Below are 13,722 nucleotides of genomic sequence, written 5' to 3'. Positions count from 1 at the left end.
ACAGAGCTGTCCAAGCACAAGTCACAACCTGTCCTCACAGCTTTAATTCTGCCAGTACCTCATCTCCTACCTTCCAAACTTCACAGAAATCTCGTGCTAGTTCTGCAAGGTTCACAGCAGAGCTTTTGTGAAGTTTGGAATGTAGGACATGAGATACCGGCAGAATTAAAGCGATCAGGATGGGTCGTAAGTCATGTAGGCGAGTGCAAAAGACAAATGCAGTAAGAAGATTCAAATCAATGAAGTAGTTATAAGTAAATGAAGATACTTGCACAGGATAGCGTAGCATAGCATGCTGCACTGAACCAGATGTTGGACTAAAGACCACAACAGTATCTATTATTCGTGAAATGCTTACAATGGAAATGAGTCTAAAGAAAATAATTCTTGTGTGTCTACACGATAACAGTCCAGCAACACTCAAAAAAGAGAATAAAAGATAATGGAGCTTTCTCTCTAACACGCAAAACTTCAAAAACTTCAGCTCATGGTAAAGAAGCAATACTGGCAGAAATTGAACAGGCCAAAATTTTGACTCTGTTACCGACAGAGGAAAGCCATCAAAGAAATGGGTGATTTATAAAAATCTTCAACTTGAACCTCAAATAAGTATCTTTACTACGTGCCAAAGGTGGCTACAGATTACAGTCTACAAAAAGGTAGTACCTATAGCAAGACATTTAGCACCATTACACAGTGACACTATTTGACCCATTTTGACCGTTACTGTAAACAAAGTCTGCATTTTGGAATGGTGCAATGGATGAAGAAATTTTTATGCAGGAACCTGACAGCTTTCCAAGATTCCAAGTCACTTGTAATCAAGCTTCATAAAAGTTTTAATGAATGAAAACAGAGATATAGGTATGGGAACAGGTGTCTTAAGAGGATGTTGTTCAACTCTGGATTAAGAAAGCAATGTAGTATTCTGCTTGTTTCGTCCAAACAAACAAACAAATTACAATAGTAAGTTGTGATACATACAGATAATGGCTAAATGATTGCAACAACAGTATGTAGCATCAAATAATTTTTACATGCAGTATAGAGAGCATTTATAACAGCAATTATATTTCATAAATTGTCTGGAGATGCAGCGTCAATATCAAGACTGTGGGTCAATCTTAGTAAGTTGACTTACGTATGTGGAAGATATTTTGAGAAGTTCCAATACGGAAAGCAAGACTGATCAGTACTTCAAACAAGTGGTATGCACATCCATGGGAAGTTGAAGAATTGTATTACCTGGACATCTACATTTTGAGATCACTGGTTGTCTAATTTATTTAATTGGCACCACTACATAGGACGCACCATTTTCTATGAACTAGACGTCTCACTTTCTGCAGTGACTACATAAGAGGCATTGGACACTAGTATTCTTACATCTACAAATATTGGCAGTGTTCATTATCCTTGGGTATAGCTCTGACTTCATGACATGAGACCATGAGATATACAGTAACGCCAGTATTGTTGTAGATAGTATGTTGAGAAAGTCATCCAGCAGTGTAGTATCGGAGCACAATGGACAGTCAATTTTGTGGAATAATAGACAAGAGAGTTGTGTGTCACTCTGCAGTAATGAGGTAGAATACAGAGTACCTGTTGGATTTACTAAATTAAGCAAATATGATTAGGATTTAAGGTGCCGACGATGATAAGACCATTCAGGACAAAGCAAAGGCTGAGAGATTGGGAAGGATAAGGAAGGAAGTCTAGTGTGTTATTTTCAAAGGAATCATTCCAACATTTGCATTAAGTGATTTAGTGAAACCATAAAACATTCAAATATGAATGGACAGATGGCAATTGAACTGCTATCCTCCTGAATGAGATATCAATATAGTGGAGATGCTGAGTCACAGATAGGCACAACAAAAAGACTGCAGAGTTCAAAGGTTAGAGAGTATTAACTACTGGGAATTGCAAAGGTTTTGCATATGTCCTGCATATGCAGTCAAATTGTGTGCTTTTTTAGTTTGGATAACAATGGTAGTTGCTGCAGCAATCTCAACAATGGACCACGTTGCGCATGAAAAAAGCATTCCTCCCCCCCCCCCCCCCCCCCCAACAACGAATATTTATAAATATGTTCGTTATGATGGGATTCTCTGCATAACTTACTGACCTTCACCAATAAATTTCTTTAACTCAGAACCCATTTCAAAGGTTTTAGTTATTTATTTTTACATACAAACTAAAATTTCTCATGTTAGTCAACAGCACTGACGGAAATTTTCCTTTTGGTACAATTAAAATTCACATTAACTCCATAACTTCACGTTAAACCAATAATGCCTCCGTTACTCGAGAGAGAGAGAGAGAGAGAGAGAGAGAGAGAGAGACTCAAGATTCATGGAATCTCAGATTACCTGGTTGGAAACTTGTGCACATGCCGCCGTTTTCTTTAATATGCTCCGAAATCTCTGTGTTAGTAGATTCAGCAACACTGCAGTCGATATGCTGATTATGGTAACTTCTTTCCTGAAATTGAAAGGGGTCAATATCACACATTACTACCTGAAATAAATTTTCTGTCTTTAAACTAGGTATGGAAATTATTTTAAGTGACATTACAATATTCATACATATCCTTTTTAAACTGCCTTCATATTTGATTTGTTTAAGAATAACCCTGTCTATTTGTGTATTTGTCATATACTTGGATGTGGGACTTCCACATTCACTGACAAATCTGTCACTCGGACACCAATATAAGTCAAAGGAAAAGGTTCATATAATGAACAGCACAGGCATCTGGATAGCAGTGATGCTGTTACCAGGATAAACTCTCTGAGGCGCGTAAAGTCAGCAGGTGTCAGCTGGATATGTCACAGCAATTGGCAGCATTAACATTTTTTCAGATGTTACTAAAGAGAGTGGGACTGGCAATGTGTGAAAATGTCAGACTGTTCATTTCTGAGTAACTATGAACAGTATGTATCAAAGGATGGCCAAAGAAGGGAGAAAGGATGATCTTTAGCTGGTAAACAGATTAGGACCTGAACCATGGAGGACATTCGAGGCCTAAAAGATAAATGCAATCTGTTGTGTGCAGGGTGTATACGAGGACAAGGAAAAAAAAATTCCCGGATTTTTCCCGGATTTCCCTGTTAAAAATACACCTACTCCCGGATGAAAACACACTTTTTCCGTGTTATTAAGTAACAATATATTTTCCCTCGGAACTGTAAAATTTATCAATCCTTAGAATGGTTATGTTTTTTACACACAGGCGTAGAATTTCCCGGCACTTTAGAAAACGAAACTCAGGGAAGAAAACCCCTTTTGGAAAAATTTTTGATGTGCAGCAACATGTACACTGCATATTTTTGTATTACGAAAGTATAAATTCGAATTCTACCAAACACCGCATGTTACTTTCTCAAGCATTGTAATCGAGATTGCGATGAGCGTTTGTAAGCCAGTCATAGCTCATGTCACGTGATCCCGCCACCCGATGACAGCGGATATTCAGACCACAGGACACGTGATGTCAGCTAATTGTAACATCACTGTTAAGTAGTGCGGATACACAAACTGGAAAGGTAATGTTTTTAATTAATATACGTTGTGTTGCTACAAGAAAAGCAAAGCTTTCACACACCATATTGGTCTCTAAGGTTAATAAGCTGCAAGAGAAGCTAAGCTTTCACATGTAATGTTGATCTTTTTGCGCGTGTTACACTTTAAGTTACATCACAAAAATGTGCCAGTAAAATTTTTAGCCGAGCCCAGTGACTTGCCCTGAAAGTTTTCCACAAATAAATTAGCTACCACAGAAGAGAGAGAGCTTCCCGTAGCACTACATCAATTCGCTCATGATAACGACATGAATGTCTGGGCAAAAAATATTTCTAAATGGCTCTTCATCAAATGCTCTGTGATTTAAGAAGTTCATCGTACATTGTTGCACATAGTACAACTCGCGTAAAATGAAAATTACTTTGAAAGTAATGATTTTCAAACCACTATTCGCAATATTTTCGCGTGACCTGTTAGAAATAGGTTTGTTACAGTAGTCGTCAGAGACCCCCAGATGACAGGCGCCGCCGCGCTTTGGCAGCTACTGTGACGCAGGAAGCCCGTATGTTCGTACGTGTAAAACATTAAAAGATCTTACATTACGTCATAAAAGAAAAAAGACGTAAGAAGATACTCCAAGAGCATCGGGATTTCGTGAATTTTACTAAAATGGCACATTTAAAGTGCATACTTAAAGAGCACATTCGTAGGTCCAAATTCCCAATGAAGTAGGCCTCGACCTGATATTAAACTTTTCAGTGTGGGTTCTGGGATGTTAATTTTCTTGGAGTACCAGTACTGTATTAATTCATTTTTGATTCTATATTATGGCATAATGCTATACGTGCTAGAAGATGAAAACGTGCACTTGAAATGCAGTGAGCTGTTGAAATTAGCCGAGAGTGTGGAACTAAACACTTTGTTTCAAACACATTGACTGCCTCAGCGTAAAAGATTAATAAAAACCAAATTTCTTTAGCAAAACGACAAAAATAACTTCATTCTTCTACAAGGCGATTAATGCATGACTGTCAGAAAAGTGGAAATAAAATAAAATCTGAAACTAATAACGTATATTAGTCTTCCGTGATTATGTGAATGTCTTAATTCACTTGATAGCTCCCGGCCACAGAAATCCATTTTGTTTTCATTTGACGTGAGAGCAGAAAACGAAGAGGAAACAGCAAACTTACTAAAGTGTAAACACGGGTCACGTGGAGACTACACACTTCCCCACTACAACTCAGACTGCTCTGCGCACCAGCCCCGGATCTACGATAATTCCGAACTGGGGCAATACTGCGATAAGGGCCAACAGCCACATTTCTGTAGCCAGAAGCGGAGAAGGTACCACTCATATGCTACTCAACTTCACATGCGCATGAGCCTGCTCGTAACTGCTAAAACGAATCTAATGTACAGTTGTGACGTCACGCTCATCGGAGGCAACTTGTTGTTATGAAGCATTGCATAGTCTTCCTAAAGCCTTTGACACAATATGCTGTTGGCAAACACTTGTATGAGCACTGGGTTTTGTTGTATATGGCACATTTCCTTTGCAATTAATGTTTTATTTTTGTTTTTTTCTCGTTCACGTTTTATTGTTGCAGTATTATTATGCAATAGCACGACACAGTAATAACGTTTGTCAGAGTATCGATTCTTACCAGTCAAAATTACAAAAATTTAACTGACAACTAACACAACGAAAAATTCCCGGAATTCTAAAAAATTCCCGGCTTTTTCCCGGTTTTCTCCTGGATGAAAAAATTCCCGGGTTCTTCCTGGATCTCCCGGTTGTCCCGGGTCGTGTGAATTTCTTGATATCCAGTTAATGTACAGTATTTTCTTATAGTCCATAAATGTTTTTAAAGAATAAACTTATTACATTATTAATTTCACTAACTCAGAGTGATCAAGAATAAAGGAGAAGCCACTATATGTATCTAACTGGGGTTCACTGCAATCGAAGAAAGTTTACTGAAAAAATTCTCTCACCAACTGAAACTAGGTACTAGCAAATGTGGTAACTTTAAGAGACAGGAGATCATCTGTGAATTGGGTGCAACAGTTTCGAAAGTGAGAGTATTCTGAATGCAACACAGTAGGGATAATAGCAAGAGGGGACAACATTGAGTTGGGAAAAAACCATGTAGATTCAAATACAATATAAATGAAAAATATTGCAAGCAATTAATAATACAAGCAACTGGCAACAACAGTTTGCTGAGCAGCATAGCTAGCAAGGCAAACATGGCACTTAAAAAAATCGTGTTAGATCAGAATGGTGGAAACGCATCAAAACAGTACAAGAATTGTATTCACAGTTGTGAATACGAAAAACCATCAGCAGTACAATGGAATGACAGCAATTAAAATTTGTAACAGATTGGGACTCGAATCTGGGCTTCCCACTATCACAAGTGGTCACCTTACCATCTGGCTATCCATTATGTTGTCAACAATGTGTCTAAAACCTTTACTCATAGATCTGTTATATACACTCCTGGAAATTGAAATAAGAACACCGTGAATTCATTGTCCCACGAAGGGGAAACTTTATTGACACATTCCTGGGGTCAGATACATCACATGATCACACTGACAGAACCACAGGCACATAGACACAGGCAACAGAGCATGCACAATGTCGGCACTAGTACAGTGTATATCCACCTTTCGCAGCAATGCAGGCTGCTATTCTCCCATGGAGACGATCGTAGAGATGCTGGATGTAGTCCTGTGGAACGGCTTGCCATGCCATTTCCAGCTGGCGCCTCAGTTGGACCAGCGTTCGTGCTGGACGTGCAGACCGTGTGAGACGACGCTTCATCCAGTCCCAAACATGCTCAATGGGGGACAGATCCGGAGATCTTGCTGGCCAGGGTAGTTGACTTACACCTTCTAGAGCACGTTGGGTCCGCACGGGATACATGCGGACGTGCATTGTCCTGTTGGAACAGCAAGTTCCCTTGCCGGTCTAGGAATGGTAGAACGTTGGGTTCGATGACGTTTGGATGTGCCGTGCACTATTCAGTGTCCCCTCGACGATCACCAGTGGTGTACGGCCAGTGTAGGAGATCGCTCCCCACACCATGATGCCGGGTGTTGGCCCTGTGTGCCTCGGTCGTATGCAGTCCTGATTGTGGCGCTCACCTGCACGGCGCCAAACACACATACGACCATCATTGGCACCAAGGCAGAAGCGAGTCTCATCGCTGAAGACGACACGTCTCCATTCGTCCCTCCATTCACGCTTGTCGCGACACCACTGGAGGCGGGCTGCACGATGTTGGGGCGTGAGCGGAAGACGGCCTAACGGTGTGCGGGACCGTAGCCCAGCTTCATGGAGACGGTTGCGAATGGTCCTCGCCGATACCCCAGGAGCAACAGTGTCCCTAATTTGCTGGGAAGTGGCGGTGCGGTCCCCTACGGCACTGCGTAGGATCCTACGGTCTTGGCGTGCATCCGTGCGTCGCTGCGGTCCGGTCCCAGGTCGACGGGCACGTGCACCTTCCGCCGACCACTGGCGACAATATCGATGTACTGTGGAGACCTCACGCCCCACGTGTTGAGCAATTCGGCGGTACGTCCACCTGGCCTCCCGCATGCCCACTATACGCCCTCGCTCAAAGTCAGTCAACTGCGCATACGGTTCACGTCCACGCTGTCGCGGCATGCTACCAGTGTTAAAGACTGCGATGGAGCTCCGTATGCCACGGCAAACTGGCTGACACTGACGGCGGCGGTGCACAAATGCTGCGCAGCTAGCGCCATTCGACGGCCAACACCGCGGTTCCTGGTGTGTCCGCTGTGCCGTGCGTGTGATCATTGCTTGTACAGCCCTCTCGCAGTGTCCGGAGCAAGTATGGTGGGTCTGACACACTGGTGTCAATGTGTTCTTTTTTCCATTTCCAGGAGTGTACATTCCCATACAGAAGAGACATTTTACTTTAAAGTCACTTGTCCGGTGCCAGTGGATAAATACAATATTGCAGTGCCTGTGTTATTCCAAATTACAATGTAATTCCTTCAGACAAGCATGCTTGTCCAAAGGAACACTGCATCATAGTTCGGAATAATGGAATAGCAATATAGATATCACAGCAGAGGGAAGTTATTTATGACAATAGGGATGCTTAAACAACTTAAGGAGGTAACAGTAAAAATGAATAGGGGTGTTTTAAAGAGTATGTGTGATGCAAAGTAAAATGGAGACACCTAGGTGTTCACACCCGTGGAGAAAATAGCAATGATTTTTATGTAAGGTTGGAAAGAAGAAACATACAAGCAACTCTTGCAATGTAGCAATTCTTTGGTGAGGTGAGCTTATAGAAGCTGAAGCTGAACCTTAAGTCAAAGTCCCTATCTGCGACTCAGCATTTCTGCCATATGGTGAGTAGCAACTTTCTTTCCCATTTATTGTTTCTCGATATTATAGTCATTCTGGTCACCTCTAGTAACACTGAAAGAGGCATTAAATGAGTTGGAGGCTGACCCGAACAAAAAAGCAGGTAGTTGTTTGACCAAATCAAACAGAGCTGGCAGTCATTTGACCAGAGCAGAGCTGGTCAATAAATGCAGTATTGTCGACTAGTGTTCATTGAGTGGGAATCAATATATAAAAGTAAAATTAACCACTGTCATGTGTGTTGTGGTACTGTTAAGGAGCCACATGGAGCATTACTTTCTCTGAGAATGCTATTGCACTTATAATCATGAAATGTACTGTGTTTGGATAGAGGCAAGAGGTGTGACTCGGTGGGTATGTAGATCAACACCTTCAACCCATTACATGCAGTCTCCCATCCTTCATCAAAGACACCAACCACTTTCTCGAACGCCTGGAATCCTTACCCAGTCTGAGATCAACACCTTCAACCCATTGCATGCAGTCTCCCATCCTTCATCAAAGACACCAACCACTTTCTCGAACGCCTGGAATCCTTACCCAGTCTGAGATCAACACCTTCAACCCATTATATGCAGTCTCCCATCCTTCATCAAAGACACCAATCACTTTCTCGAACGCCTGGAATCCTTACCCAGTCTGTTACCCCCGGAAACCATCCTTGTAACCATTGATGCCACTTCTTTATACACAAATATTCCAAACGTCCAGGGCCTTGCTGCGATGGAGCACTTCCTTTCATGCAGATCACCTGCCACCCTACCTAAAACCTCTTTCCTCATTACCTTAGCCAGCTTCATCCTGACCCACAACTTCTTCACTTTCGAAGGCCAGACATACTAACAATTAAAGGGAACAGCCATGGGTACCAGGATGGCCCCCTCGTACGCCAACCTATTCATGGGTCGCTTAGAGGAAGCCTTCTTGGTTACCCAGGCCCGCCAACCCAAAGTTTGGTACATATTTATTGATGACATTTTCATGATCTGGACTCACAGTGAAGAAGAACTCCAAAATTTCCTCTCCAACCTCAACTCCTTTGGTTCCATCCGATTCACCTGGTCCTACTCCAAATCCCATGCCACTTTCCTTGACGTTGACCTCCACCTGTCCAATGGCCAGCTTCACACGTCCGTCCACATCAAACCCACCAACAAGCAACAGTACCTCCATTATGACAGCTGCCACCCATTCCACATCAAACGGTCCCTTCCCTACAGCCTAGGTCTTCGTGGCAAACGAATCTGCTCCAGTCTGGAATCCCTGAACCATTACACCAACAACCTGAAAACAGGTTTCACATCCCTCAACTACCCTCCCGACCTGGTACAGAAGCAAATAACCAGAGCCACTTCCTCATCTCCTCAAACCCAGAACCTCCCACAGAAGAACCCCAAAAGTGGCCCACTTGTGACAGGATAGTTTCCGGGACTGGATCAGACTCTGAATGTGGCTCTCCAGCAGGGATACGACTTCCTCAAATCCTGCTCTGAAATGAGATCCATCCTTCATGAAATCCTCCCCACTCCACCAAGAGTGTCTTTCCGCCGTCCATCTAACCTTCGTAACCTGTTAGTTCATCCCTATGAAATCCCCAAACCACCTTAGCTACCCTCTGGCTCCTACCATTGTAACCGCTCCCGGTGTAAAACCTGTCCCATGCACCTTCCCACCACCACCACCTACTCCAGTCCTGTAACCCGGCAGGTGTACACGATCAAAGGCAGAGCCACGTGTGAAAGCACCCACGTGATTTACCAACTGACCTGCCTACACTGTGAAGCTTTCTATGTGGGGATGACCAGCAACAAACTGTCCATTCACATGAATGGACACAGGCAGACAGTGTTTGTTGGTAATGAGGATCACCCTGTGGCTAAACATGCCTTGGTGCACAGCCAGCACATCTTTGCACAGTGTTACACCGTCCGGGTTATCTGGATACTTCCCACTAACACCAACCTGTCAGAACTCCGGAGATGGGAACTTGCCCTTCAGTATATCCTCTCTTCTTGTTACCCGCCAGGCCTCAATCTCCGCTAATTTCAATTTGCCGCCGCTCATACCTCACCTGTCTTTCAACAACATCTTTGCCTCTGTACTTCCGCCTCGACTGACATCTCTGCCCAAACTATTTGCCTTTACAAATGTCTGCTTGTGTCTGTGTATGTGCGGATGGATATGTGTGTGTGTGTGTGTGTGTGTGTGTGTGTGTGTGTGTGTGTGGGCGCGCGCGAGCGTATACCTGTCCTTTTTTCCCCCTAAGGTAAGTCTTTCCGCTCCCAGGATTGGAATGACTCCTTACCCTCTCCCTTAAAACCCACATCCTTTCGTCTTTCCCTCTCCTTCTCTCTTTCCTGACAAAACAACCATGGGTTGTGAAAGCTTGAATTGTGTGTGTATGTTTGTGTTTCTATCGACCTGCCAGCACTTTTGTTTGGTAAGTCACATCATCTTTGTTTATATATATGAAAAATATATCTAAAAACAAATGTGATGTGACTTACCAAACAAAAGCACTGGTAGGTCGATAGACACACAAACAAACACAAACATACACACAAAATTCAAGCTTTCGCAACGGACGGTTGCTTAATCAGGAAAGAGGGAAGGAGAGGGAAAGACGAAAGGATGTGGGTTTTAAGGGAGAGGGTAAGGAGTCAGCTGCTGAATGAAACCAGTCTAGTACCAGAAGAAAAATATGTAAAAGGGGCCACATAAGTGGGACATTTTGACTTACCACCAATACCAAAGAGAAACTATAATAACTTGCACAGGAGTTTCTTCATGAACTTCAATGTCCTTGGCAACAATTGTGCTGTTATCTTTCCCAGACACACTGCATTGCATACTCTGAGTCCTCGTTGTCTCTTCCTCAGAGAACAGGTAATAGCCATTTCCTGCATATAACAATGGGTGTTAAATTGATTCGTGTAATCAAACATTTAAAGCATTATCAAGAAAATATGTCATGCACATTCAGACAAAACAACAAATACAGAGCACATTGTGAGTTTGCATTTTGGATATGTTGTTCATTTGTCAAGAGAGTTATAGTTCTCCTACCTACTGTGCTCTTCTGGCTTATTTTCTTATTTTTTCATTATTATGGCCCGGTTGTATGACACATAAGGTTAAACAATAGGAGTTGCATACTAAGTAAACAATTTTTTTTTGTGATCTTAAATAAAAACCCACATCAAATAAAAGCTTTTAAGCACTTCAGGTATGGGGTATTCTACTTCAACCATTCCAGAGAATGTGTGCAGAAAATAGGGGAACAGAAACCAAAAAGAAGAAAGAAATTTCCAGCCACTAATGAAACATGTTACTGAAAATAATGTAACCTATTTCAATGATTTTCAGAGATTATCATTTTTCTCACTGGTTCATAATTCCACAATTACTATGGATATTTTAGCAATACAAAAATAAGAGTGGGTTCAAGGGACTGACATTCAATACGTAGAACATGCATTCAAGATTCAAATACAAACAAAGCAACAGTGGAAATTGCATTGTAAGAAATGTGATACTATAGTAGGTACATCAAGTTTTCTGAGGGAGGACCATGCTCAGGGGAGGGAGATACTTCAGACAATCTACTTATCTTGTCCCCGAAGTGTTTCATATGTGAAGCTAAATAAATCATTAATACTTTTCAAAAGTTTTGTCTCTGTAAACACTGTTTGTGAAACAGCTACTAGACAGCAATTTGTTACATTTCCTTAATGGTGTGCTGGTAAGAGTTTTCAGCTGTTTATCACTTGCCTGAATTTTTAAAATTCGCGCATTTCTGTATCAGTTTTTGGACATTTGTGCACAATGGCTCAGTTTATTGATGAAGTTGTGTGACGTTCAAATATAAGAGAAGCACAAAAAGTTTTATTACTATCTAATAATTATGTAATATAAATAGTCATCTGATTGGAGGGAAAGTTACTTTTTTCCTAAAAAATATTTGTCATTTTTTTATGCATCACACGCAAACTGAATTCTCATTACTGCAGGATTTTTACCTTAAGAAGGTTTCTGAATGAGGAAATAAAATAAGTATCAACAACTAAGCTGAACGTAAATAAATCTGCTTGTTGGGCACAGGGAAGGGCGTTTTCAAAACTAGTTTCCTATGGATGAAGTTTGACAAGGAACAAAAAGTATGATAATGGCCCTGAGAAAATGTGTGTTAGTAGTACAAAACGGCAAAGATGTGAAACATTATACAGAAAAAAACAACTATTGTCTGGCTACCAGCCTGGTGCAAGTCTTTCTATCTGGCACCTCTCCAGTGACTTGTGTATCAACTTTGCTGTTTATTTATTCAAGTGCCTTCTCATTTGGCCTCACAAGGCCCCATTCTGTACCATTCCCTCACAGAAATATCTGAGGTGGTTCCCTGGAAGTGAACCCAGGACCACTGTGTTAGCATCCAGCAATGCCAACTTCTAGATTAAGAATGAAAGACTCTGTCATAGAACCCATCACTGTGTATTTTGTCTTCAATTCCGCCCTTGCACACTAAAAAAACTTTATTATTTTTTTGAAATGCATTTGTAACTACAAATAGGGTAAAGGAAAGTCCCAGGTGGAATATGAAAAATGGAAAAAGTAAAGGTAATAATTCACTGTATAGGTTAGGCATTGAGTCATCTACACATACAGAAACGAGACTAAAAACTTGAATAAAATGTTTCCCAGAATGTGAACAGGCCATCATGTTGTTTATAAAACCAACATTTCAGCCACTGTTGCAAGTGGTTTTCACTAGGATGACATATTTACAACTGGTAAGTACCACATTCAGATATTATATACTGCAATTTCATCTTGCTCATAAGGTCAGTTCATCAGTAACAACTCTGCACTTTATTTTTTGTTATATGAACTGCCAACAGCAGCAGGCCTAGGGGATAACAGCATCTGTGTGGTGTTCCCATCATCAGGTATGGCAGTAAATATAGGGCACATAGCTCACTACATTGTCTCAACTGCCACCAAGCACTCCAAGAGCAAAACAACCAATAAAATACAAACTACTATCAATAATCACACACACACACACACACACACACACACACACACACACACACAAACGCATATGCAACTCACACACGCATGACCACACTCCCTGCCAGCGAAGCCACACGGCAAGCAGTGTGCATGAGAGAGAGGCAACTGGGTGGGGGTAAGGAGGAGGCTGGGGCATGGAGGGGGAGGGATAATGGGACAGGGGTGGGGGACAGTAAAGTGCTGCTAGTTAAGAGTGTGCAGGAATGAGGTGGAGATAGGGTACAGCAGGTTAGACAGAGGGCGAGGGAGGACTGGTGGATAGCGGAAAAGGTGAGAAGTAAAAAGACTGGGTGTGTTGATGGGGTGAGGGCTGCATAGTGCTGGATATGACAAGGAAGGGGCTAGATGAGTAAGGACAATGAATAACAAAGGTTGAGGCCAAAAGGGTTATGGGAACGCAGGACATACTGCACGGAGGGTTCCCACCTATGCAGTAAAGAACAGCTGGTGTTCCTGCAAAGGATCAAGATGGTGCAGGCTGTGAAGCAGTCACAGAAACGAATAAAATCATGTTGGGCAGCATACTCAGCAATAGGGTGGTCCAACTGTTTCTTGGTCACCATTTACCGATGGCCATTCATCAATAAAGCTTGTCAGACACCACCTCCTGCCATCCAAACAGAGTTTGGCCCAGTTGTAAATATGTCAACCTGATAAGGGCCATTTGCAACAGTGGTCGAAACACTGTTTTTATGAACAACAATATATGTGGC

The 13,722-nt window shown here is 42.0% G+C and overlaps 1 protein-coding gene across 1 annotated transcript in view; it reads right to left on the bottom strand.

The window, feature by feature from the left end:
* The window catches only part of LOC126482268 (eukaryotic translation initiation factor 2-alpha kinase-like), a 191,284-nt gene that overhangs the window by 83,205 nt on the left and 94,357 nt on the right, over positions 1–13,722 (bottom strand). The window contains exons 9-10 of the mRNA XM_050106249.1: positions 10,680–10,839; positions 2,376–2,487 (exon numbers count right to left, since the gene is read on the bottom strand). Coding sequence (XP_049962206.1) covers positions 2,376–2,487; positions 10,680–10,839 — 272 coding nt within the window. The remainder of the gene's footprint in view (positions 1–2,375; positions 2,488–10,679; positions 10,840–13,722) is intronic.

Source organism: Schistocerca serialis, chromosome 5, assembly GCF_023864345.2.
Source record: "Schistocerca serialis cubense isolate TAMUIC-IGC-003099 chromosome 5, iqSchSeri2.2, whole genome shotgun sequence".
Lineage (NCBI taxonomy): Eukaryota > Metazoa > Arthropoda > Insecta > Orthoptera > Acrididae > Schistocerca > Schistocerca serialis.
This window is presented reverse-complemented; position numbering and strand designations above follow the sequence as displayed.